The sequence below is a fragment of the Orcinus orca genome, chromosome 16 (assembly GCF_937001465.1).
Source record: "Orcinus orca chromosome 16, mOrcOrc1.1, whole genome shotgun sequence".
NCBI lineage: Eukaryota > Metazoa > Chordata > Mammalia > Artiodactyla > Delphinidae > Orcinus > Orcinus orca.
In genome coordinates, this window is record NC_064574.1 from 43239366 (window position 1) to 43265333 (window position 25968).

The 25968-nt window shown below is 42.5% G+C and overlaps 1 protein-coding gene across 4 annotated transcripts in view; it reads right to left on the reverse strand.

Moving 5' to 3' along the window:
• Positions 1-25968, reverse strand: part of KIF16B (kinesin family member 16B) — a 276855-nt gene that overhangs the window by 219214 nt on the left and 31673 nt on the right. For all 4 annotated transcript variants that reach the window (XM_033429440.2, XM_049699212.1, XM_012533190.3 and 1 more), the window contains exons 2-10: positions 25496-25565; positions 23326-23439; positions 16668-16784; positions 14836-14933; positions 14012-14121; positions 11038-11180; positions 9386-9554; positions 9065-9196; positions 7749-7924 (exon numbers count right to left, since the gene is read on the reverse strand). In XM_033429440.2, coding sequence (XP_033285331.1) covers positions 7749-7924; positions 9065-9196; positions 9386-9554; positions 11038-11180; positions 14012-14121; positions 14836-14933; positions 16668-16784; positions 23326-23439; positions 25496-25565 — 1129 coding nt within the window. The remainder of the gene's footprint in view (positions 1-7748; positions 7925-9064; positions 9197-9385; positions 9555-11037; positions 11181-14011; positions 14122-14835; positions 14934-16667; positions 16785-23325; positions 23440-25495; positions 25566-25968) is intronic.

Consider the following 25968-nt stretch of genomic DNA (forward strand, 5'->3'; position numbering starts at 1 on the left):
AACTGTTCTCCAGAGTGGCTGCGCCATTTCGCACTCCCGGCAGCAATGTGTATTTGCTCTCCAGCCCCATCAGCACTTTGCCAAGTGGGAGTGCTTTTTTAATTTTAGCCATTCTCATAGGTGTGTAATGGCGTTTCATTGTGGTTTTAATTTGCATTTCCTTAATGACTAGCAGGGATGAACATCTTTTCTCTTTTTTTGCATTGCTTTCTTTTTTTGAATTTTATTTATTTTTTTATACAGCAGGTTCTTACTAGTTATCCATTTTATACATATTAGTGTATGTATGTCAATTCCACTCTCCCAATTCATCACAGCACCACCACCACCCCGTGCCACTTTCCCCACTTGTTGTCCATACGTTGGTTCTCTACATCTGTGCCTCAATTTCTGCCCTGCAAACTGGTTCATCTGCACCATTTTTCTAGGTTCCACATGTATGTGTTAATATACGATATTTGTTTTTCTCTTTCTGACTTACTTCACTCTGTGTGACAGTCTCTAGATCCATCCACGTCTCTACAAATGAAGCAATTTCGTTCCATTTTATGGCTGAGTAATTCCATTGTATATATGTACCACATCTTTATCCATTCATCTGTTGATGGGCATTTAGGTTACTTCCATGAACTGGCTATTGTAAATAGTGCTGCAATGAACACTGGGGTGCATGTGTCTTTTGGAATTATGGTTTTCCCTGGATATATGCCCAGTAGTGAGATTGCTGGGTCATATGGTAATTCTATTTTTAGTTTTTTAAGGAACCTCCATACTGCTCTCCATAGTGGCTGTATCAATTTACATTCCCACCAACAGTGCAAGAGGGTTCCCTTTTCTCCACACCCTCTCCAGCATTTGTTGTTTGTAGATTTTCTGATGCTGCCCATTCTAACTGGTGTGAGGTGATACCTCACTGTAGTTTTGATTTGCATTTCTCTAATAACCGGTGATGTTGAACAGCTTTTCATGTGCTTCTTGGCCATCTGTGTGTCTTCTTTGGGAAAATGTCTGTTTAGGTCTTCTGCCCATTTATGAATTGGGTTGTTTGTTTAATTTGAGCTGCATGAGCTGTTTATATATTTTGGAGATTAATCCTTTGTCCGTTGATTCCTTTGCAAATATTTTCTCCCATTCTGAGGGTTGTCTTTTCATCCTGTTTGTAGTTTCCTTTGCTTTGCAAAAGCTTTTAAGTTTCATTAGGTCCCATTTGTTTATTTTTGTTTTTATTTCCATTTCTCTAGAAGGTGGAACAAAAAGATCTTGCTGGGCTTCCCTGGTGGCGCAGTGGTTGAGAGTCCGCCTGCCGATGCAGGGGACACGGGTTTGTGCCCCGGTCCGGGAAGATCCCACATGCCGTGGAGTGGCTGGGTCTGTGAGCCATGGTCGCTAAGCCTGCGCGTGTGGAGCTCCACAACGGGAAAGGCCACAACAGTGAGAGGCCCGCGTACCGCAAAAAAAAAAAAAAAAAAAATTAAAAGAAAAAGAAAAAGATCTTGCTGTGATTTATGTCAGAGTGTTCTTCCTATGTTTACCTCTAAGACTTTTATACTGTCTGGTCTTACATTTAGGTCTTTAATCCATTTTGAGTTTATTTTCGTGTATGGTGTTAGGGAATGTTCTAATTTCATTCTTTTACATGTAGCTATCCAGTTTTCCCAGCGCCACTTACTCAAGAGACTGTCTTTTCTCCATGGTATATCCTTGCCTCCTTTGTCATAGATTAGTTGACCACAGGTGTGTGGGTTTATCTCTGGGCTTTCTATACTGTTCCACTGATTTATATCTGTTTTTGTGCCAGTACCATATTGTCTTCATTACTGTAGCTTTGTAGTATAGTCTGAAGTTAGGGAGTCTGATTCCTCCACCTCCGTTTTTTTCCCTCAAGACTGCTTTGGCTATTCAGGGTCTTTTGTGTCTCCATACAAATTTTAAGATTCTTTGTTCTAGTTGTGTAAAAAATGCCATTGGTAATTTGGTAGGGACTGCATTGAATCTATAGATTGCTTTGGGTAATATTGTCATTTTCACAATATTGATTCTTCCAATCCAAGAACATAGTATATGTCTCCATCTGTTGGTATCACCTTTAATTTCTTTCGTCAGTGTCTTATAGTTTTCTGCATACAGGTCATTTGTCTCCCTAGGTAGGTTTACTCCGAGGTATTTTATTCTTTTTGTTGCAGTGGTAAATGGGAGTGTTTCCTAATTTCTCTTTCAGATTTTTCATCATTAGTGTATAGGAATGCAACAGATTTCTGTGCATTAATTTTGTATCCTGCAACTTTACCGAATTCATTGATTAGCTCTGGTAGTTTTCTGGTAGCATCTTTAGGATTCTCTATGTATAGTATCACGTCATCTGCAAACAGTGACAGTTTTACCTCTTCTTTTCCAATTTGTATTCCTTTTATTTCTTTTTCTTCTCTGATTGCCATGGCTAGGACTTCCAAAACTATGTGGAATAATAGTGGTGAGAGTGGACATCCTTGTCTTCTTCCTGATCTTAGAGGAAATGCTTTCAGTTTTTCACCATCGAGAATGATGTTTGCTCTGGGTTTGTCATATATGGCCTTTATTATGTTGAGATAGGTTCCCTCTATGCCCATTTTCTGGAGAGTTTTTATCATAAATGGGTGTTAAATTTTGTCAGAGCTTTTTCTGCATCATATGGTTTTCATTCTTCAATTTGTTAATATGGTGTATCACACTGACTGATTTGCGTATATTGAAGAATCCTTGCATCCCTGGGATAAATCCCACTTGATCACGGTGTATGATCCTTTTAATGTGTTGTTGGAATCTGCTAGTATTTTGTTGAGGATTTTTGCATCTATATTCATCAGTGATATTGGTCTGTAATTTTCTTTTTCTGTAGTGTCTTTGTCTGGTTTTGGTATCAGGGTGATGGTGGCCTCATAGAATGAGTTTGGGAGTGTTCCTTCCTCACAATTTTTTGGAAGAGTTTGAGAAGGATGGTGTTAACTCTTCTCTAAATGTTTGATAGAATTCACCTGTGAAGCCATCTGGTCCTGGACTTTTGTTTGTTGGAAGATTCTTAATCACAGTTGCAATTTCATTACTTGTGATTGGTCTGTTCATATTTTCTATTTCTTGCTGGTTCAGTCTTGGAAGGTTATACCTTTCTAAGAATTTGTCCATTTCTTCCAGGTTGTCCATTTTATTGGTATAGAGTTGCTTGTAGTAGTCTCTTGGGATGCTTTGTATTTCTGCGGTGTCTGTTGTAACTTCTCCTTTTTCATTTCTAATTTTATTGATTTGAGTCTTCTCCAGGAGGGCTCACGCCGAGGAGTACTTCCCAGAATTTCTGCTGCCCGTGTCCTTGTCCTCACCATGAGACACAGCCACACCCCACCTCTGCAGGAGATCCTCCAACACTAGCAGGTAAGTCTGGTTTAGTCTCCTATGGGGTCACTGCTCCTTCCCCTGGGTCCCAATGCACATACTACTTTTTGTGTGCCCTCCAAGAGTGGAGTCTCTGTTTCCCCCAGTCCTATTGAAGTCCTGCAATCAAATCCCAGTTACCTTCAAAGTCTGATTCTCTAGAAATTCCTCCTCCCGTTGCCGGACCCCCAGGTTGGGAAGCCTGACGTGGGGCTCAGAACCTTCACTCCAGTGGGTGGACTTCTGGTATAAGTGTTCTCCAGTCTGTGAGTCACCCACCCAGCAGCTATGGGACTTGATTTTATTGTGATTGTGCCTCTCGTACCATTTCACTGTGGCTTCTCCTTTGTCTTTGCTGTGGAGTATCTTTCTTGGTGAGTTCCAGTGTCTTCCTGTCGATGATTGTTCAGCAGTTAGTTGTGATTCCGGTGCTCTGGCAAGAGGGAGTGAGAGAACGTCCTCTACTCTGCCATCTTGAACCAATCTCCCTGCCTATGTTTTTAAATTCCATAAATATGAACTTATGTAAAAGTGAGAGCAAGAGTATATATGACATGATTACATTTATATAAAGAACAAAAATAGGCAAAACTGAAAAACAACCTCTGCCTTAAGAAGTCAGGATAGAGGTTACCCTTGAGGGGAAGGGCAGGCAGCACTGGGAAAGGAACATGAAGAGGAGTTTCTAGGGCGCTGGTAACGTTCTGTTTCTTGATGGCATGCAGGTTAGATGGATAAATGCAGCTTGTGAAAATTCACTGATACATATACTTATAATATGTATAATTCTTCAATGAAGAGTTCACATGTATGTATATATCCATGTATATGTGAATATAAACCACTACATATATATCTGTATGTCTGTAATCTATGTAGTAGGAGAAGCAAATACGTGTCAGAATCTTTTGCCGTACTCAAATTGTGCTTTGAAACTCTGATGCACATGGCATTCTGCATAGGCAAATAAAATTATTAAAAGTAGGAGCTTTTATTTGCCTGTACTTAAACAAATAACCACGAAACAGAACTCTGATATGAGTAACATTTTCAGTGAATCATGGCAGCATCTGCAATAGGATATTGTGGGAATAGAGCAATGTCACTAGAAAAATTTACACTTAAGGACACCTGCTGGACTTTCCTGGTGGCACAGTGGTTAAGAATCCACCTGCCAATGCAGGGAACACGAGTTCGAGCACTGGTCAGGGAAGATCCCACATGCCGCGGCGCAACTAAGCCCATGCTCCACAACTACTGAGCCTGCGTTCTAGAGCCCACACGCCTAGAAGCCCGTGCTCTGCAATAAGAGAAGCCACCGCAATAAGAAGCCCACGCACCGTAACAAAGAGTAGCCCCCACTCACCACAACTAGAGAAAGCCCATGCGCAGCAACAAAGACCTAATGCAGCCAATAAATAAATAAATAAATAAATAAGAAACTTGTGAATGTTACCTTTATTAAAAAAAAAGGAACACTTGCTTATTTTATTGAGCATCACAAATTTAATTAATTTTGGATAAGCCTGTATTGTCTCACAACAATTTTTAGCTTCAGAGTGTGATAAATTATTTTAAATTGGACTCTTGTTTTTATTATAATGTATTAAATTTATCAAAGAATTTTATCTTCAGTTTATCCTAAAACAGACAACTATCTTTTCCATCCTCACCCCCAAAACTACAGTAACAAAAATAATCCTTTAATGACTGTGGTGGTCTTTGGCTATGAAAGAAACAAGGCAACAAAAGATCACAAAGTATAAGGCAAATGGCATATACAACACCTCTGAAGACGTTCCTCAGACAGAATGTGTAAAAGTTTTAATAAAGTTTTTCTGTCCATGTGATAAAGCTCCTTTCGAGGATTTCCTCAGTTTAATTTTAAAAGGCTGATCTTTCTTTGCTCATAACTTATTAACATATTAAGTACAAGAAATTAAACCAAGAATTTTCCAAGTACTTCCCTTCACATGTAGTAGTTTAGACGATCCTTACATATTTACTGCAGATAAATGTTGTTAAAACATTGAAAAAAGATCCCAATAATAAGGGGTATAAATAAAAATGACTATTGTGGCTCGTGTCATAAGTGATTCAAGCCTGACAACATCACATGCAGCGGGACTCTGTGCTGACGGTTTCTTTTCACACACGGGAAAGCTCCACATCAAAAAGAACAATGTATGTGGAGATATTTTTAGGTGCAGAGCAAGTCCTGGCCCACTGCAGTCCACCAGCTTATGGGACAGCACTGTTGGGTGTGTTCCAGGACTCAGGAAACTCCGCAAGGTTCTCGGCCTGTCGATATCCTCACAGGTCAAACCACTCACGGGATGTCAAGGACTTCGAGGGCCATATTTTCCTGAAGGGAAAGCTGCTCTGGAGAGAGCAGTGTGCATTTAAAGAAAAGTTTTGGGTTTTTTTAATGATACACTTCAGACATCCATTCACAGGTTAGGAAAATGGGAAGAACTGTATCTTTATTTCTAACTCCAATTTAACCTAGATTTTCTTTTTTCTTTTTTTTTTTTTTTTTGCCACACCATGCAACTTATGGGATCTTAATTCCGCAACCAGGACTGAACCAGGGCCACAATAGTGAAAGCACCGAATCCTGACCACTGGACCGCCAGGGAACTCCCTAACTCAAACGTTTTAAAAAGTGCTCCTTGGAATCTAGAAAAACGGTACAAATGAACTTATTTGCAAAACAGAAACAGAGACAGAGATGTAGAGAACAAATGTGTGGATACCAAATGGGGGAGGATGGGATGAATTGGGAGATTGGGACTGACACATATACACTACTATGTATAAAACAGATAACTAACGAGAACCTGCTGTACAGCACAGGGAACTCTCAATGCTCTGTGGTGACCTAAATGGGAAGGAAATCTAAACAAGAGGGGATACATGTATACATATAACTGATTCACTTTGCTGCACAGCAGACACTAACACAACACTGTAAAGCAACTATACTCTAATAAAAATTAAAATTAAGGGACTTTCTTGGTGGTGCAGTGGTTAAGAATCCGCCTGCCGATGCAGGGGACAGGGTTCAAGCCCTGGTCCGGGAAGATCCCACATGCTGCGGAGCAACTAAGCCCATGTGCCACAACTACTGAGCCTGCACTCTAGAGCCTGCGAGCCACAACTACTGAGCCCACGTGCCGCAACCACTGAAGCCCGTGTGCCTAGAGCCCATGCTCCACAAGACAAGCCACCGCGATGAGAAGCCCACGCACCGCAACGAACAGTAGCTCCCGCTCGCCGCAACTAGAGAAAGCCCATGCGCAGCAACGAAGACCCAACGCAGCTGAAAATGAATAAATTTGTTTTTTTAATTAAAATTAAAAAAAAAAAGAATAGGGCTTCCCTGGTGGCGCAGTGGTTGAGAGTCCGCCTGCCGATGCGGGGGACACGGGTTCGTGCCCCGGTCCGGGAAGATCCCACATGCCGCGGAGCGGCTAGGCCCGTGAGCCATGGCCGCTGGGCCTGCGTGTCCAGAGCCTGTGCTCCGCAACGGGAGAGGCCACAACAGTGAGAGGCCCGCGCACCGCCAAAAAAAAGAAAAAGAAAAAGAATAAAGTTTGAACAGGGAAAAAATAAATAAATAAATAGAATTAAAAAATAAATAAATGAAAAGTGCTCCTTGATTCTCTCTCACTACAGTATCCAAACCTAACAGCACGGACCACACTATGAGCACAGAATGCAGCTCGGTAAGTGCACCATGCAGATTATAAGGAAGTTTTCTGTAAAAAACACAAAAGGACAAGGCTCCTTCACGAAAACCCCAAGAGATCCTGAAGTGAGGCAGTTTCAACAATCAAACAAAGACCCAGGGAAATCGCCTGAGCCAGGCCACAGGGATGTCACATGTGTCCCTGCATCACCATAACCACTTCTATAACGGGCGATACAAAACAGAGATTCAGGAAGGTGCTCAAACGAGTCTTTCATTCTGTTAAAATACATTTTCAAGTCATAAAATGCTTGGGTAGAATCTTAAACATTACTCAAGCCCCTCGATTTCCTTCCACTAATGGAGATTATGCTGCTAATCCTATTGCATGCTAAATTTCCATCCGTAATTGATAACTATTAGATAGTTAATCATTTTGGGTTTAGTGGATAAAATCTTACACACGGAGCACATAATGAATGCAAAGGCCAACGGGAGCGTGCTGTAAAGGAAAGGCCGGCAAACTCATTCAAAGCTTTACTTAGCACTTATTTACTCAAATCAATACAACCACGGAGATAAGTGCCTCGTTAAGATCTAGAAATTGGTGCCATTACTCAAAGAAAATTACCCATAAGTCTCAGAAAAAGCCAACCTGATTCCCTTGAGCAAGCAGCATTTTCAGCCTGGCTATTTCAGCTCGCAGCTCACGGATAAGCTTGACGTTGGTGTCCTCATTAATTGTAGGCTTGTTGATGATGTTTTTGGCTCTATTTGCATAGCGAAGAGTACTTAGGGTTTCTCCGTAATTGACATCAGCAGGTGAAATGGCTGTGAAGAATGAATTCAAAAAGTAATTTATCCGGCGCTCCGTTTCATTTAACACAAAGTTGGTTTGTAATTTAAAAGTCAGATTAACCCCAGGTCATTGGATAGACTAAATATTCATTGCCACAGTCATGAATATTAAAAATTATCTAGGACTCATAGGAAAAGTGCTCACTATATCAAATTAAATGCCATTTCGCTCTTTTTAAGTTTAGAATCGGCCATCTAACCAAATCTCCTCTGCAGCTTAGGGAGTTTTCTCCGTTGAAAATATAAGAAGAGGATTTCAAAACTATGTACGCTTCCAATGTAAAGTAGAAATTTAAATCCTTTTAAAAGTTCTGGCAAAACCTACCACCTGTAAAACTCCAGAGCATTGTGATTTTTGAAAAGAGTCAGTAGATCAGCTAATTCTTTTCTGCCTAAAGCTCTGGTTCATCACTCACACCCCAATGCCAACAAACTTCAGGGCTTAAGTGACTACACAACCACGTCTGGGGTGCATACCCCCAGGTAGAGCCCTTGCCTCCACAGGGACTCCATGACATGGGTGTAGGGAGACACGGGAACATGGAAAGGACATGGGGGCGTGGTTAGGAGGAAAAGCATTTCTGAGTTCTCCTCAACAGTTACCTCCCCTTTGCACATTTTTTTCATCTTTTCTGCTTCTTCCTGTTAATTAGTGAAAAGATAGACATATATCACTGTTATTATTTGCTAGATTTACTGGGCTTTTTCCTCTCGATTCTTAATTTTAAATTCCATATTTTCTGCTTTGAAATAGAAAAAAAAAAAGTGGGGTTATTTTTACTCTATGTCCCTACAATGATTTTCTCCCACGAGTTAGCAGCGTTAGAAGTTTCTGTCCTGTTCTTTCAGCAAAGCTAAGAATCATTCCCCATGGACATCAGCTTGCATAACCAAGAACACGGCAAGTTAATGTAACTAGAAAGTGGGAAAAAGAGTCAATAATACAATACTGCAGACTGGATCACAGAAGGTGCTTTTCTTTAGAACAGAAAAACTTTTTTTTTTTTTTAATACAAAGGTGCTATTTCCTAATGAGACACTTTAAACTTCAGTAGTTACAGTTAATTCACACGAAACACTGTACGCTGAAGAAAAAGAATTTAAAATTCTTACTGGCAATCATGATAGTTTTAGAGTTTCCTCCAAGGCTATCTTTCAACAACCAAGTCAAAACAGAATCCCTGTAAGGCACAAAAACTTGCTTCTTCTTTACAAGAGGGTTTGCTGCATCCTGAGATAAATCAGCTGTAGGAGAAAAAGAAAAGGGTGGGGGGGAAGTTAAAGGCAATCATTAAAGATTTTTTCCTCTAATTCGGCTTCAAAAAACCTTGAGGCTATTACTCCGGTTTGTGACACAAACATTAAACCCAAGTGCTCTGCGCTACTATGACACCACCAAGAACGAGAAGAGGCAGCAGACAAGTATGAACCCACCTAAGGCAGAAATGACATTTCCCAGAGTCACGAGGGATTTGTTGATGTTTCCCCCTTCCTTCAGCCGGACCCCGGTGGCACCAGTGGCATCTGCCCGCTCACTTCCGGCAAGATCGACTAGGTGGATCTTACTCACGGTTTCACATGGCATTTCAGAATCAAATTTTGCCTGTGGTGAAATATAAAAGCAAAGTGGAAGAGGTATAAAGAGCCCCAATGTTTATATGTTTATATAACATTTTTTATATGTTTTATGTGTTTATAACACAAATTCTAATTATTTTCCGCTCCTCACTGTGATCTCTCAGGGTAGATTTTTTTTTTTTAATTTTGTTGTTTCATTGGCCTTCTTCCTGATGACAAAAATTAAACTGAATACAATAGAAGCCTACCATATGTGATTCCTAAACTTTCTGAAGAACTACGGATTCCATTACCCAAATCACTGTCATTCTCAAAAGGGCTGAGTCTGACCACGGCAGATGAGGAAACTAGGCCCTGAGGGGCATTCCACAAAGAAAAATATAAGTAAACAAATAATTAGTTTTGTTCTCATCCAAAATCTGCAACATTACAAGCACAATGGCTTTCCAAAATATGATAAATACAATTATCTGAAAGATCACTCAACCATTATTCGATGTTAAAATTCGATTTGTTTCACAATTATAAAATAGTGAAAATCTTAAATTCTGTATTCCTTGATTCTGAATTCTACCGAAATTTTACTTTCCCAAAGACTTTTAACCTACGTTTTACAGTCTGAACCAAAACACCAAAAAGAAATTATCATATTGTGATCGAAAAGCAAGCCTCTGAGAAACTAGGGACGGCCACATCTAATCCACATTAACCAGAAAACAGGAGAAAAAAACCCAGTAAACTACAGTAAATCAAAAGAAAAGGTCTAAAGAAAGGTAAATTTGTAGAGAATTTATCAGGAGCTGTTCCGACTGACCCTAGAGAATTTTTTCATCTTCTTTGCTCTCTGAGCCTCCTCATTAATGAAAGGTTAAGTTTTTCTATCTGATGTGTTCAATGGTTAATACAGGCCAGGTCCTCTCCAAACTCCTAACATGTGCGAAGCACTGAGAGGACCCCACACCTTTACGTTCATCCGTTCCACCGGTCTCGGTGTTAACGTATTTGCCCTGAGTCATTTACACACGTTCAAAATGCGCTCCACCTCCAGATCATAATGAATTCCTACATTAACACTTAAAGACGTCCCTTGTCCTTTAATATCACTCTAATAATCACAAGCAGCGCTGCGGGTGAGTTCCACAGAGCCATAATGGACCGCGATGAGTTACCTTGGCCTCCAGCTGCTCTGACTGGCAACCCTGTTATCTCCCACAGAGCTGGCAACGATGAAAACTTTGACTTAATTAAGCACAAAGCAAGTTTTTTAATGTCTAGAACACGGCAGAAGCCTGCTAAATGTTTCTTACGGGTATACATCAGGTTGCATTTCAAATGTAACCGCGGAGAAATCAGCACACAGCACACGTTCAAGTCTAATGAACAAGAAAACGGCAGTCGGCCACCTCTGCTTCTCCTGGCTCACCACAGGTCGGTCCAGCTGGTGCCAATCAGCAGGGAAAGCCCTCAGGGACAGAGCCAGCCCCCCCCCCCCCCACAGCTGCCCTCACCTGCGTGAAGTTGATGGTGAAGATGGCGTGAGACCTGCTGCTGACATCATTCATCCCTGTGGCAGCGGTGGTCCTATTGATGTTTCCTGCATCCATAAGCTCTTCGACATCACCGTAATTCTGTACTAAATGTTTGGATAAATCTGAAATAAAAAAAAAAAAAGGCGGGGGGGTGAAGAAATCTCCCCAGTATCTAGTAAATGGAAGAAGAAATGTACCTCTATTAAATAGTACACGACTGTACAAATCTGTGGTGGTTTATAACGCAGACTCAGGAGCTGGGCTGTCTGGGGTCAAGTCCAGGCTCTGCGGCTGACTAGTGGACTTTCACGGTTGTGAACAAGTCACTTAACCTCACTGAGCATCGGTCACCAATCCTGATAACGCATACCTATCGCATATGGTATTTAGGATACCTGTGAGATATCTTCATCAACCTCATGAGCACTAATCAGAGCCAGGGAAATATAAACACTATCTCCATGCAAAACACACATTCTTTTAAATCCCTTTTAAAGAAACTTTCCATTCATTTGTTGGGAAACATTCATATGGTTCTAAAATCAAAGGCTACAAAAAGTAGACTGTGTAAAAGGTCTTCCCCCTCCCCCATCCAATAACCCACCCCCAACTTCCCCTTCTGTCAGGCAACCCAACATTATTAGCTTCTCCAGACCCTTCCAGAAATAACCTATATGTATACAGGCAATTACATATCTATTAAGCCATCTTTTTTTCCCCTTTTATACATAGTAGCATACCACACACATTGTTTCGCATCCTGCTTTTTTCTGTGTAATAATACATTGAAGAATATTCTGTATCAGTTAAAGTGATCCTTCATTCATTCTTTTTTTTTTTTTTTTTTTTGCAGTACACGGGCCTCTCACTGTTGTGGCCTCTCCCGTTGCAGAGCACAGGCTCAGCGGCCATGGCTCACGGGCCCAGCCGCTCTGCGGCATGTGGGATCTTCCCGGACCGGGGCACGAACCCGTGTCCCCTGCATCGGCAGGCGGACTCTCAACCACTGCACCACCAGGGAAGCCCCATTCATTCATTTTTATGGCTGCATAGCATTCGATTCTATGCATGTACCGTATCCAACAGTCTCCTATTGAGACTATAGAGGTTGTTGAGTTTGCTTCCAACACAAGTAACGCTGCTACAAATAATCTTGTATTTCGGTTTTTACGAATATGTGTGAATATTTCTGCAAAATAAATTCTTAAGAGGTGGAATTGCTAGATGAAAGCACATTTGAAATTTTGATGGATATCACAAAACTGTCCTCCATAGAAGGCACTTTACACCCAACAGTAACAAGGTATAAGACTGTCTCTCAACACTGTCTTACCAGGTTCCTTACATCTGCCGGGACAGTTAACAGATGCTAGCTTGAAGAATTTTTATTTTGCTTTTCTCTGATTATGAGGCTGAGCCTTCTTTCCTCCATTTAAAAATCATCAGTATTTCCATTTCTGTGGACAATCTTGTCACATCCTTTGTTCATTTTTCTCCTTGGTTTTGGAGCTGCCTTTATTAAGTTATAGGAGCTCTTTATATATTAGACTTAACAAGTCCTTTGTCTGACACTTGAATTGAAAATATTCCCTCCACATTGTAAACTGTCTTTTTACTTTGCTTCTGGTGTTTCTGCCAAGTGTAAAGTTGGTTTTCTGTTTTGTTTTGTTTCACCATTTCAAATTTAACACTTTTATTTCATGGCTTCTGGATTTTAAGTAAAACATTTTTAAAGGCTTCCCTTCTCCAAATTTCTAGGAAAAAAAGTAATCCAGGGTTTCTTGCAGTCATTATGTCACTTTTTACTTTTAAATATTTGATCCATTTGCCACTTACCCTAGTATAAAAACTGAGCTCCAGTACCAAGTTACTTTTTTTTCTTCCTAGACAGCTTAATAACCCATATTCCCCCAACGTTTGAATAGCAGATTTATTAGAAACTAAATCCCCATTAAGTATCTACACCAGATTCTGGAGGTTTCACCCTGCTTGATTATTCTGTCTCCTCGCAAACCCAGCTTTGTAATATGTTTTAACATCTGATAAGACAGTTAAAGGGAAAACATGAAGGCACAGTTAGGCTAAAAACTATTAACAATAATAGTTATCCCACGCTCCACAGAACAAATACACAGTTACACATTTCACTTTGGGCATTAAAAAGCAAAAGTTCAATTGAAAATTTACTAAAATGCAGATGAGGACCTGTTGGTGCACCTGGTATAACCAGGTAAAAAAGACAACGGAAACAGGAACATCTTTAAATCCATGATCAGTTCTCAGCCTTGCCTCCAGCGAGACACACAGGAACGACAATAGCCACAGGAAAGCCGATCTGTGTGCGATTCTTATAGGCCAGCCTTAACTCAGCAGCCGTATACAGAGGAAGTGTGTAGAGCTGACTGTTCTATTCCAAAGACAGCCTTCAAGCCAGCCTATTTTTTAAATAATTCGCAAGGGCCAGCCCTTCACCCGTCATTCCCTGAGACATTCCTCACAAAGGACCGTGACACAACTAGTGTAGCACAATACAAAGGCCGAGAACACAGCACAGGAACCTGCAAACAAGCTTCCCAAAGGCGAGAGGTCTCAGAGTCGCCCTATAATCATGTTACCATTAAGGTCAGTAAAAACACACTGCTAAAATGCAAGGCCATTTAAAGAGACAGGCTGTAGGGTTGCTTATCTTGCCTGGGAACTTGGAAAAAACAAGTTCCTGGAGTTCTTAAAGCCAGAGGAAATCTATTGGCAAGTCCCACAAAATCACCAAATGCCCAGTGAAGTATAAACGCATTAAATGAACATCGTGCAGTGACAGCACGTGCAATTTTTACTATAATGATTCCAAAAATAAATTTTTAAAATCTCGCCATTATCCTACATTTTTTTTCTCTGAAACTATTATTTTTACAAAAATTCCCAAGAATAGGGCTGTGAAAACATTCACTCTTACCCTCAACATAAGGTCCTTCTTTTGGATGCTCACGGACTCTTAAATTGAAGGTTTTGGATGACTTCCGTCTAAGTAGATCTCTCACACGTTCATTATAAATTTCTAAGTAGCTAAAAATTTCAAATAGAGTTGAATTCAGTAAGATGATTTCAGACATTAATAACAACAACAATAACAGCAGCAACGTACATTTATGGGTGGTAACCATGTATCAGGTACAGCACTTTACGTGGATTATTTCATTTAATCCCTACAATAGCCCAGAGGTAGGTACTACTATTATCTCCATTTTAGGCAATAGAGGCTCAGGGTGATTTAAACAACCTATCCAAGGCCTCACAGCCTCTGCGGGGTCAGGCAGCCAGGAGAACCCTTGACTGCCACGTCTGCCCCCAAACCACTGACGAAACTGCCTCCCCACACAGGTTTAAGTTCAAGGAGGAAAAAACACCTCAACCACCCAGATCTATTTAAATAATAGATTTATAGTGATCCTACCAACATAAAGAATAACACAAATCCTATTCAAATAAAAGAATAAGGCAAGTGGGTATACACTGAAAAGTCGAAAGCTCACTCCATTTGAGATGAGCATCCTTCGTTAGTTTCCGACCAAGGCGGGTTGCCTCTACCAGCCTCCCAAACCCCAATCCAAATGGTACCCAAGGAAGTCACTGAACATGTATGTGCTTTAAGCTTGCCTTCCAACCGGCACAGCACAGGAGGGGGAGAGGCAGACTCTCCCCTAAGGAATCCAAAGGCTTTATCCACTCCTTGTGCCTTAAATCAAGCTCACACTCAGTTACTCAGGCCATGGGCCCTACCTGACTTCAGTTCGAAAAGATGCCTCATCCCATCTGGTGGTTTCATTTATCCGACTGAAGAGCCCTTCGCAGATCCGGGGTATTAAGCCAGAATCGCCCTGCAGTGGGAAGGAGGGACGCCTCAGCTGTCACTTGAAATAAAAGCAACCGACGATTGCATCTGCAATTGGCTGGGGTGGACTCAGACTCCAGGGGCCTGCAGGCCCAGCCCAGGGCCCAGGGCGCAGCACTCATCCCCTGCAGGGCTGCTTCCTACTCTCTGAAATGAGAGGATTGAGTTTTCGAATTTCTACCTGCTGGGACCATGATAATATACAGTTATCAGCTGTTCATCAGCTAAATCATGGCTTGCAAACATAAGACGACTTATTCTCTAGCTTTCAAATAGTCACGTTTCGGTCGGCACTGACACGCTGACGAGCTTCAGAACAGTACCAAAGACGAGGTAAAAATGTTCTCGTTAGAAAGCCAGACTTTAGGGCTTCAGTGTTTTCTTCTGAAATCCCTCACTACTTTCACCCAATCTCCCATCCCCAAAATAAATATATATATATCATCACAGGTTTAGGAGAATTTTTTTCCTTGATACCATTAAATCAGTATCAATTCTTATAACGAAAAATTGGGCCTTTCACCACATTTTTTCTTCTTACTTTAAAAAATAAAATAAAAAAGAATACCCAAATGGTACTCAACTGTAAGGTCAGAGAAAAACAGCTGTAACTTATGAGTGCTTTGTTGAACTTATATAAACTAGCTAAGAGGGAATCAACATGTAAATTTCATTTTTAGAGAAGGCTTTTTTCTCCAAAGCCACAGTAGGAAAGTAGGAAGAGAGAAGTAATGGTAAAAGGAAATGTGAAACTCTTGAAATTGTCTGTTCTTCTCTTATTCTTCCCTACTTCTCAGCATTGAAGATTCACTGCCCAGCGTTTATTTTCTTCTCCTGGAAAGAAAATGCCTGGATTTAAGAAGCCAGGACACATGCACTCAAAGGCTTACATCTGGAAAGACCTGTCCTCCTTTAATGCATTACTTCTTCCACTAACCATCGAGCCTGTAGCATTCAAGGCACCACCGAGCCTGTCAGCAGGAAACCCAGCCATCCTCTGCTAGTCCCCCCACATCTAGAACAGGCTGGCGCCTCTCAGACTCAGTGAACAGTTTTCAAAACCACGACATGAGAAAAGTAAAACACACAAGCACTATCCAGGTCTGGAGAAAACACAGAATGGGATAAGTTCCTACAATCACGTCTAGTTCTTCCTCTGCCATATTTTGGGGCAAGTATAACTTTAAGGTTCTTAATTTATACGGCATAACTACTAGACTCCACATACTATATTTATAACTATGTGGACTCTACATAACCTGTATAATTCTAACATTTTTTATGTATTCACTGGATTTATGTGGTACCTTTCCACCAAAGAGACTCTTTTTTTTACATTTTTCTTGGGGAAAAATGTTTTGAATAATTTTAAATAGAACAGAGTTCAATAATTTTATTCCAACTGTTGGGTTGGCAGAAAAGAAGAATAAATTACTGGTAGGCCCAGCATACGTTTTTGATAAGATTATAAAGCCTTTAGAAACAGAAAATGAACTGAGACTCCCATCCATTATTCATGCTTATAAACTTAAAACTATTTCTAATTTAAAATCTCTCAAAGGAAATTTCGTCCAACTTATTACTGAGTTTTACCTTATTGCTAAAGAATGATCAGAACATGAAAAGCAAGTTAGTACAGACCACGTAGATGAGAGATACTTTTATCAGTCCAGAGAGAGATAATGAGAAATTTTCTTCCCACACGGTATAAACAACGTACAGAGTCTCCCATCATAGTGTATGACTTTCCTGATCCGGTCTGCCCGTATGCAAAGACACATGCGTTATAACCTTCAAATGCAGACTTCACGACATCTGTGCCAAGGGTTTTGAAAACCTGAAGGAAGAAAAAAAAAAAAAAAAAACCACAAAAGATACAATTACCATGGATTTTAATAAAAACTCCTTCAGTGTTGACAGTATTCTTGAATCCTACTTTCGTAAGGATTACACCATGCAAATAAAGCACTACAGAGCTGTTAATGACAGAACAAGTGTATACCCCAGTTTTTAATCAAAAGGAAACTTTTCTGATTTCCTTCATTTGATTTAATGAAGCAGAAAGCAACCCCATCCTTTTTCCCACTTAAGTTAACAAAAAATTCCTGAAATAGAAAAAGGTAAACAAGGCAAAGTGACGTCACATCTAGAAACAAAGACGATTTTAAAGCGTGATGATTTACCATTTCAGAATTAAATAAACTTATAAAGTGATTCATGCTACCAGACCTTCCAGAAACTAAATATTCAATGTCACAGCAGCCAGAAAGTTACGGCCCAAAAACCATGTCAAATCAATGTCATCATTTTAAGGATACGGCCATTCATCAAAGTCTCCGGAGGCTCTCACAGAGCTGAGTGATGAGTGGGTGCAGATGAGGCTGGGATGCCAGGCTCTCCCGAGTCAGAATCCAGTGCATTTTCCTATCTGGACATTTGCCCAGGATGGAGAGGGCAGGAAGACGAGCTGTGTAGGGCCTGGGTTGGCACTTACGGTGGCCTGAGTTCACGTCCACCGCACCACACAACTGCACTAGGATGCTTTGGGGAATGGAAGGGGGGTGAAGGACAAATACTTGACCCACACAATCGAAGTAAAAGAAGCAAATCAAGACGCCTGGTCATCCTCCTTACACCCAGCTGGGGTGGGGACCAGCCAAAGCTTTCTAACCCACTCCTGCCTTCACACTGGACCCTGCCCCCTCCCTGCAGGGGAGACCAGGACACAAAGGGCACACAGAACACCTCCCTGCTTCAAAAACAAGGCACATCAGCAGCTGAAGAGACACCGGAGAGGGAATACGATCAGGTTCTCAGTCAGAGCCAGGAAAAGGTGTGGGGTCCCCCGCAAAGGCCAGGGCGGGAGCCTCACCAGCCCCTCGGGAGGGTTCAGTCTCCGTGAGTGATGCCGGGTGAGCCCAGCTCAAGACACACCATCGTCTCCCCATAGGCATCTGGGCCCTCCAGCCAGATGCCACCCCGGGACGGGGCTGACAACCACTGGCCATCGTGCTCTCCCCTCCCCACACAGACATCCTTGCTACCAACACAGCTTGTCAGTCAAGGACGCCCCAGGCACCGTCTTCCTGCCATCTTGTTTAGACTTCGTCTCCTCGGTGGCGTCAAAGACGTACAGACTATCCTTCCAACCCAGCCACTTCCACAGAGGACCCTCTCATTACTCTCCTTCATTCTGAGTTAAGTTTCATCAGTTTCAGCTTTACGAGCTGATATTTTCTGATCCTTTTCCCACATTCAGATGACTAACTCAACCTTCAACTAGAGCAGCTCACACCGTGTCTGTGATCAGTCCTCGGGGCGAGTAGTGTCCCAGATCCACTGTCCAGGGGGAGAGGTTAGGTCACTGGGCACACAGAGGGCGGCAGAGTGGGATCTGCACCCGGCCTCCCTGAAGCCAAAGCCTGCGCTGCTACAGGAGTAGACGCCGAGTCCTCTTCCCACACTCTCGACATCAATCTGGAAGCCCCAACCCTACGTGGAAGGGCCTCCCCCGACAGACCACACACACACACACACACACACACACACACACACACACACACACACACACACACACACACACACACACACACACACACACACACACACACACACACACACACACACACACACACACGGACTCTGGGCTCCAGACTAACCATCTGAGGTTCATGTTCACCACTATATATGGAATAGGAGGAAAACTAAATATTTCTTTAATGCTTTCTGATTAGACCAAAAGGCAGATGTCACTTTTAACCACTTCACAGAGTGCCACTGGAGAGAAAGAAGAGCCTTCCAAAAGCTTCTGGAAGAATAAAGGAAGGCTCTTCTCTCATACTTTTGTCTGAGGCTAAAACAGTCATGGAAAATATCATATTTAAACCAAACCCCAAAGTTTTCAAAATGGAACTCTTCCCCAGGGTTAAAATCCACACCTGCTACTTTACTCCTCATTTAGTCTCTAGAAAGCTAACTCAGCTGGAGTTCCTCCAGCCTCAGGGGGCCCCGGAGGGGGCGGGGGGCCTGGCACTGGTGGACGTGACCGCACGAGAGGCCTAGAAAATGCAGGTCCGGAGGCGCTGAGACCCAGGCCTGGCTTGGTCCCAGCTTCAAGTCGGTTGGGGACCCAGAGACGCAGCAGGACGGTGCCCACACCTACGGGGTTCCCAGCAGGGAAAACCGGCTACCCCACTGCAGCTCCCACCAAGGACTGATTTACCATCGTCTACCAAACCGAGGTGGGGAAGGAAGGGGCTGCTCGACTGGCTGACGTCCTGCCCTCCTGGCCAGGGTCCCCGAGAGCCACTTCGCTGCTTGTCCGAGAGGCTACAGCGCTGACTTACAGAGCAAAGGGAGGCATCGCAGGGCCTCGCTTGAGGGGAAGTGCCCACAAGAGGGCGCTGTGAAAACAAGACTCTCCATCCAGCTGTCAACTGGGAAATTTTAGGTTTCAAGTTTCTCCGGAGTCGAATCAAGGAACAGGCAGTGCGAGATCAAAGCCTCCCTTTGTAGTCTGGAGAACAATTAAGAAAATTAGACCTTACTTAATGGTCTTTAATTGACACGAGTATGGACTTAAATGGCTCACTGATTTTTTTTCTAAATCTAACATTAATTTGGAAGGAAGAAATAGTAACGGTCATCTTATTTGGAATTTGTTTAACATTATGGGAAACTTGACTTGTACTATAGTAATGGACATGATATATTGTCTCAAGATGCCTCTTCATTTAAATGATTTTTAAAAAGAAGAAAAAGACAAGGGCCGACATCACACTAAGCCTGCAACTGCCCGTTTACAGCAGGGGTGAGAACTGTCGGTTCAGTTCCTGTGCAGGATGCAGCAGCATGAAAACTTCAGTCGATATAACACCAGCTATTCAAATTAGAGATGAGGAAGATTACCTTCTCTTTAACAGAGTGTCTAAAAAATAGGTGTCTTCCCAAAAATGCCAAACTCACAGAAAAAGAGATCGGATTTGTGGTTACCAGAGGCGGGAGGCTGGGGGAGGGAGACTTGGAAGAAGGCGGTCAAGAGGTACAAACTTACAGTTACAGGAGAAATAAGCGCTAGGAATATAATATACAACAATGATGACTACAGTTCACACTGCTGCATGATACACAGTAAAGTTGTTATGAGAGTAGATCCTAAGAGTTCTCGTCACAAGGAGGAATTTTTTTTCCTTTTCTTTTTATTGTATCTATATGAGAGGATGGTTATTAATTAAACCTATTGCGATCATTGTTTCACGAGATACGTAAAGCGAACCCTCATGCTGTACACCTTAGACTTATACAGAGGTGTATTTCAATTATTTCTCAATAAAACTGGAAAAGAGGAAAAAAAAACCACTAGGAGTGTTCCTGGATCTCTGCTGGTTTTATTAACACGTGGTTCTGCTAGAAAGCAGTGTTTACTAACATATCTCAAAGGCTTTTTCAGTTTTGAACTGAATGTACGATATCAATAACCCGAGACTGTTCCTTGACTTTGGGTTCCAGAGTAAAGGAGCCCAAGCCTCTGAAGTGCAGACACCTGCAGTGGACAGTCTCCTTCGCAGCTGAAAACTCTTTTCCTTCTCAAACTATTTTTAAACTCTGGGCAGCTATTTTTAACTCCCAAAAGAGCTAAACGTGGGCTTCCCTGGTGGCGCAGTGGTTGAGAGTCCGCCTGCCGATGCAGGGGACACGGGTTCGTGCCCCGGTCTGGGAGGATCCCATGTGCCGCGGAGCGGCTGGGCCCGTGAGCCATGGCCACTGAGCCTGCGCGTCCGGAGCCTGTGCTCTGCAGCGGGAGAGGCCACAGCGGTGAGAGGTCCGCGTACCACAAAAAAAAAAAAAAAAAAAAGAGCTAAACGTGTTACTGCTTCCCTGACCTTGACTCTCACTGAACCCAGGATATGTGACCTGTTCCATAAATGAACTACCCACCCGTAGACGAGGCCTCTCAGTCAGCAAACGCCTGCTGAGCATCTCCAGGGAGCCAGGCCCTGCTGTCCACGCCACCACTCCCGTCCCTGGGCTTTCCCTCGGCACAGCCCCTGTCCCCAAAAGGCCTCAAATCCAGGTTAAACAGGGGGGAAATGCAGCCGCTCGCTGGGTAACTTAGGAGGGAAACCTTCATGGCCCTCATTCATCCTCTAATGAAGATGTTCTGAGGACCATGTAATGAACCAGCTTTTCCCTTAAACTCCCTCGTACCAGCCACTTCATTTGCATTCCTACCTGAAAGCCAAAATCTGGATTCCACTAGCTGCAACATTCTGTTCCTCACCAGACTCCTAGCTACCAACACTGACTGATACACGTGCCTCAGGACCAAAGTCATCTTCGCTCACTCGCTCATCCATTTATTCATTCAACAGGGCTGCCCTGTCCACCTGTCACTGAGAACACACCAATCCTTAAACCCTTAAGACCTTCCAGGGGTATCTACACCGCCGTATACATCAGCCCCAGGATCTCAACTCTGCTACTATTCAGTCGATTAGACCTACAGACTTGAGAAGGTTATTTAAGCTGAGTCTCCTTGACAAAGAAAAATGGAGCTAAAGTCGACCTCATTTGGTTCTTGTGAGGATTAAACGAGGCAGCACCCCTGAGCACCAAGCAGCGTTTCTGATTCCCCTGCAAACTCCAGCAGCATTAGTTCACCTTTCCTCTCCCGGCCCCTCTCTCATGCCCAGCACCCCATCTCTCCTCATGGCCCCCATTCCTACTGCTGTTGTCCTTCCTATGTTTCCCCAATACTGAATCAACAACTTGTAGATACTATCACTCCAGCCCTCTCCTTGGAACAACTTCTCCACGTTCACAGCCAATCTGAACTCCCAACACTTACATCGCCTCAGGAAGCCAGCCTCCTCCACAAACCATTCCTAAACCAACTACATTTCTCAAATGCTAAGGATCGTGCAACTCACCTGGGGATCTTGCTGAAAAATGCAGTTTGATTCAGTAGGTCTGGAGTAGTTCCTGAAATTCTGCATTTCTAACACTTTCCCAGGCAACGCTGAGATTCTAATACGTGGACACACCAAGTTACAAGAACCTACACCAGGATACCACTTCAAGATGCCATCGCGTGGGTCACAAGCCTGGGCGGGCAGGACAGGAATTTACGTTCGCTTTAAGACCTGGAGACCTGAAGCCATGCCTCTTAAGGAGCTGTTAACAAGCCAGGGAGAAGCCCCGCCATGCGGGCATGCTCTCCCCCCTACCCCACACCGTGTTTCACCAGAACCCCGCTCTGCTCCAACACCCTGCTTGCCCCACCCAGGGAAATACACTAGTCCTTCTGGTCACATGACACACCATCAAGCGACGGTCCCCTGGGAGGATCTTCAGGTCTGTTCTTATCTGCCCATGTCATGTCTACATTTCACATCACAAAATCCTACAGCACAGGTTTCCTGGACAAATTCCAGCTTCATTCTAGGTTCTAGAAAGATTCTGAACAAAACGATCTTGCTTTCTAGAATCTTTCTTTCTAGAACCTACAATGATCCATCCAAGCAGGGGGAATGTGACTTGGGTGTGAAGTGTACCTCCTAAAGCTCTGCATCGCAGCAGGACTCAAGGCCAACTGAGTTATGTGTCAGGCTTAGCAGTACACACAGGCAGACATCAGAGCTCCTGCGGATTCAGTTCAGACCACAGCAATAAAGCGAGGCACACAAATGTTTTGGTTCCCTGTGCAAATAAAAGTTATGTTTATACGATACTGTAGTCTATTAAGTGTGTAGCAGCATTTTGTCTAAAAAATAACATACATACCTTAATTAAAAAATACTTGCTAAAAAATGCTAACCATCATCTGAGCCTTCAACAAGTCGTAATCTTTTTGCAACAGTAACATGATAGATCATTGATCGAATATACTACTAATGAAAGAGTTTGAAATATTGCGAGAATTACCAAAATGTGACACAGAAACACGAAGTAAACAAATGCTGTTGGAAAAATGGCACCAACAGACTCGACACGGGATTGCCTCGACCTTCAATTTGCAAAAAAGCGTTAACATCGAGCACAGTAAAATGAAGTATGCCTGTAAATGTCCCCCCGAAAAATGCTTTACTTGCAAAGCTCCCTTAAAACAGTAATCACTGCCAAGTTTTGAAACAAAAATTATGATCATCACGCTCAGAAGTTTTAAAAAAAAAAAAAAATCAACCTTTTGGGGATGGAATTCATCTCAGGCTTAAGATAAATGGTGCTATATAATAAGCAAAAAGCTAAGTTAGCAAAGGCTAATTTTACATAAATCATATTCAGAAAAAAATTAGCAAGATGTTTTAAAGAATTTTAGGGTAGGCATGTTTTTCTCAATATGAAAATAAACCAAAACAGAGATTTTGAAAATACCATACCATTTCTTGTGAAACATAATCTGGACTTTGTGTATCAGCAGAATAAAAAGAAAAGTCATAGGTGAAGGTCTTGGTCCGTTCTCTTCCTGAGTCCCCAGTCCCTCCTTCTGGTATCTAGAAAGAGATGATTATGACAATAATAACAACAATGTAAGAGGAAAATAATAATAATGTGAAGAGCACTGTCAGCAAACAAGTAATCTGTCCAATTCAAGAAAAAAACTTCATAAAAAGCACACAAATGATCACCATTTTCCATTATTTATACCCTGGCTCAAATCCATTTAATTTCTCACCTCCTGAATGAATGAAGGAATGAATGAACAAGCAAGCAAACCTCAACTCCTCCCAGCAATTCAGGCTCCTACGATATGACCCAAGGCTACTTTTCTGGACATTTTATCATGATTACCTTATATGAACCTGACACTCCAGCCAGACGCTATGTTTTTCTGACTTCAATGCTTTTTATTGCTGGAGTCTGCACAACTCCACAGGGTGCTGTTCACAGAGATGACAATGTGAAAGCAGTTGTGTGATCCTGTGGCCCCACTGAAAAGTGCAGGTCAGAGGCCTCCTCTTCCACAAAGCTCCCCTTGGGCACTGCATCCAGAAGTAATTCTCCCACCTCTGAGAGACGACTCTCCCAGGACACATTGTATTATGAGTCTATTGCATATGGTTGCGTACATCTTGTCTACCTTGCTATGTACCAAAATTGAAGCAAAAACCATGTTTAAAAATCTTCATATGCCACCAAGGCCTCACACAGCTCCCTGGACATATGCGGAGTAAATGTAATGGGCATCCTATTTTCCAACATAATTCAGATACTATAGTATACATACTATAAAAAAAGAAAATTGTTTAAGGTTCTTATTATTAAAATGTTTAAAAATCCAGGCATCTATTCTGGTTATATCAGACAAGGCAATGTTTTGTAAAACTCAAAAAGCAACAGAGTAATCAAGGAAAACAGATTCCATAACACACAAAGGAAGGAGATTCATACAAGGCCATGGGTCTCTCCACTCCGTTCCGGTAAATATGATGTTTGAATGACTCTGACCGCAGCACTGTGAGCACACAAAGGTATACGAAGAAGAGCAAAGCAGAGGTAACCAACAGCAGAGAAAGAACAAGTGACCGTGAGAAGATGTGGGAGGTCAAAGGAGGGAAAGCCAGGTGCGGGCCAAGCAGAGCCAGAAGGTAGAACTGCGGGCAGCGGAGAAAGAAAGACATTCCACTGGAGAATGCCTCAGGCCAAGGGGCACCAGAGCCTCAGAGGAGGCCTCTCGAAATGCCCAGAGCACGGCCCATGCGAAGATGGGCACATTCCCCAGCATCTATCACTGGGGATCAAGTTGCACGACTTTGAAACTGGATTTCAAAGCGTCCAGTCCCTTGAGCCACGAATTAACAGAAATCCAACCAGAGACTGATCTGCACTTGGCCGTGGGGCACCAGGCCTCTGAAACCCAAACCTGTGAGCTAATGACAACTATCGGAGGAGGATGGGGTTGGGTTCATAAGGCACATGATTTCTTTATTATTGATTTTACACACTTATTTTTCCCCTAAGTGAAAAGTATTCAAGGTCCTTAACAAATTCACTAACCAAAGAAAGAAAAACAGGATACTTTAAGTACAAAAAGAACTCACCATCTCAGAAAATTCTGGGATTTTTTTTTCAATTTTCTTTTTTCCAGAAAAAAATTTCAGTTTTTTAAATTTTTCATCCTCTGAGTTTTGAATAATAATACCAGCTTCTCTTGCAAAGTTTACAAAATTATTTTCATTAAAAATGAAAACAAATCTAGGGCCAAAGCTTCTTTAATAATTCACAATGAGCCAACTGCCAGGCTAAGGATCCACCACAGGATACAGGATAGAAACGCCTGGGTCGGGGCTAAACCCATGAGGTCACCTCCCAGAGCTGTGGCTCAGGCCCGGCTCTCAGGTCAGCGAAACCAGGGACGGGACAGGAGACAAAGCATCAACCCTTTTGCTTTGTGACCAAGCCCAAGCCAAGTGCAAGCTGACGTGGTGGACTGAACAGAGAAAGGAGGGCTGTGGAAACAGCAGATGTGTTGTATTTACCCACAAGCCGTTGGACGCGGAAACAAACACACAACTCACAGAACTGGAGCCAGCCCAGGCCGCTACTTGCCTTTAAGTTTGTGATTGTTGTTTTGCTTTTCTCCATTTGAATAATGAATTTGGCTTCCAAGTCCTTTTCCCTGCAACACAAACAATTCAGCGTTGGTTAGGAGAGAAAAGACTGTTTTTACAATATTTGTTGTATTTACTTTTTACATATGGCAGTTTGTTTTTAAATGGCACGTGAAGCACAATCTCTGATACACCCCCGTCCTGAAACCTTACGAACGTAAACTTGAGGACGCACAAAACAGATGCCACCATCAAAAACTTAAGACTGAAAATACTGTGTTGGCGAACCCTGGAAGAACGTCTACCTGTGAGTCAAAAGGAGTCTATGTGAAATGACAGAAACCAGGGACATTGCGTGACTCGGATAAAAGAGAAGCCCCACCCACCCGGTACAGAAGAAAGTCACCATATCCCTCCATCCAGGATGAGAACTAAGAAGAAACAGGAGTCGTGCTCACAACCAGGTGCTGC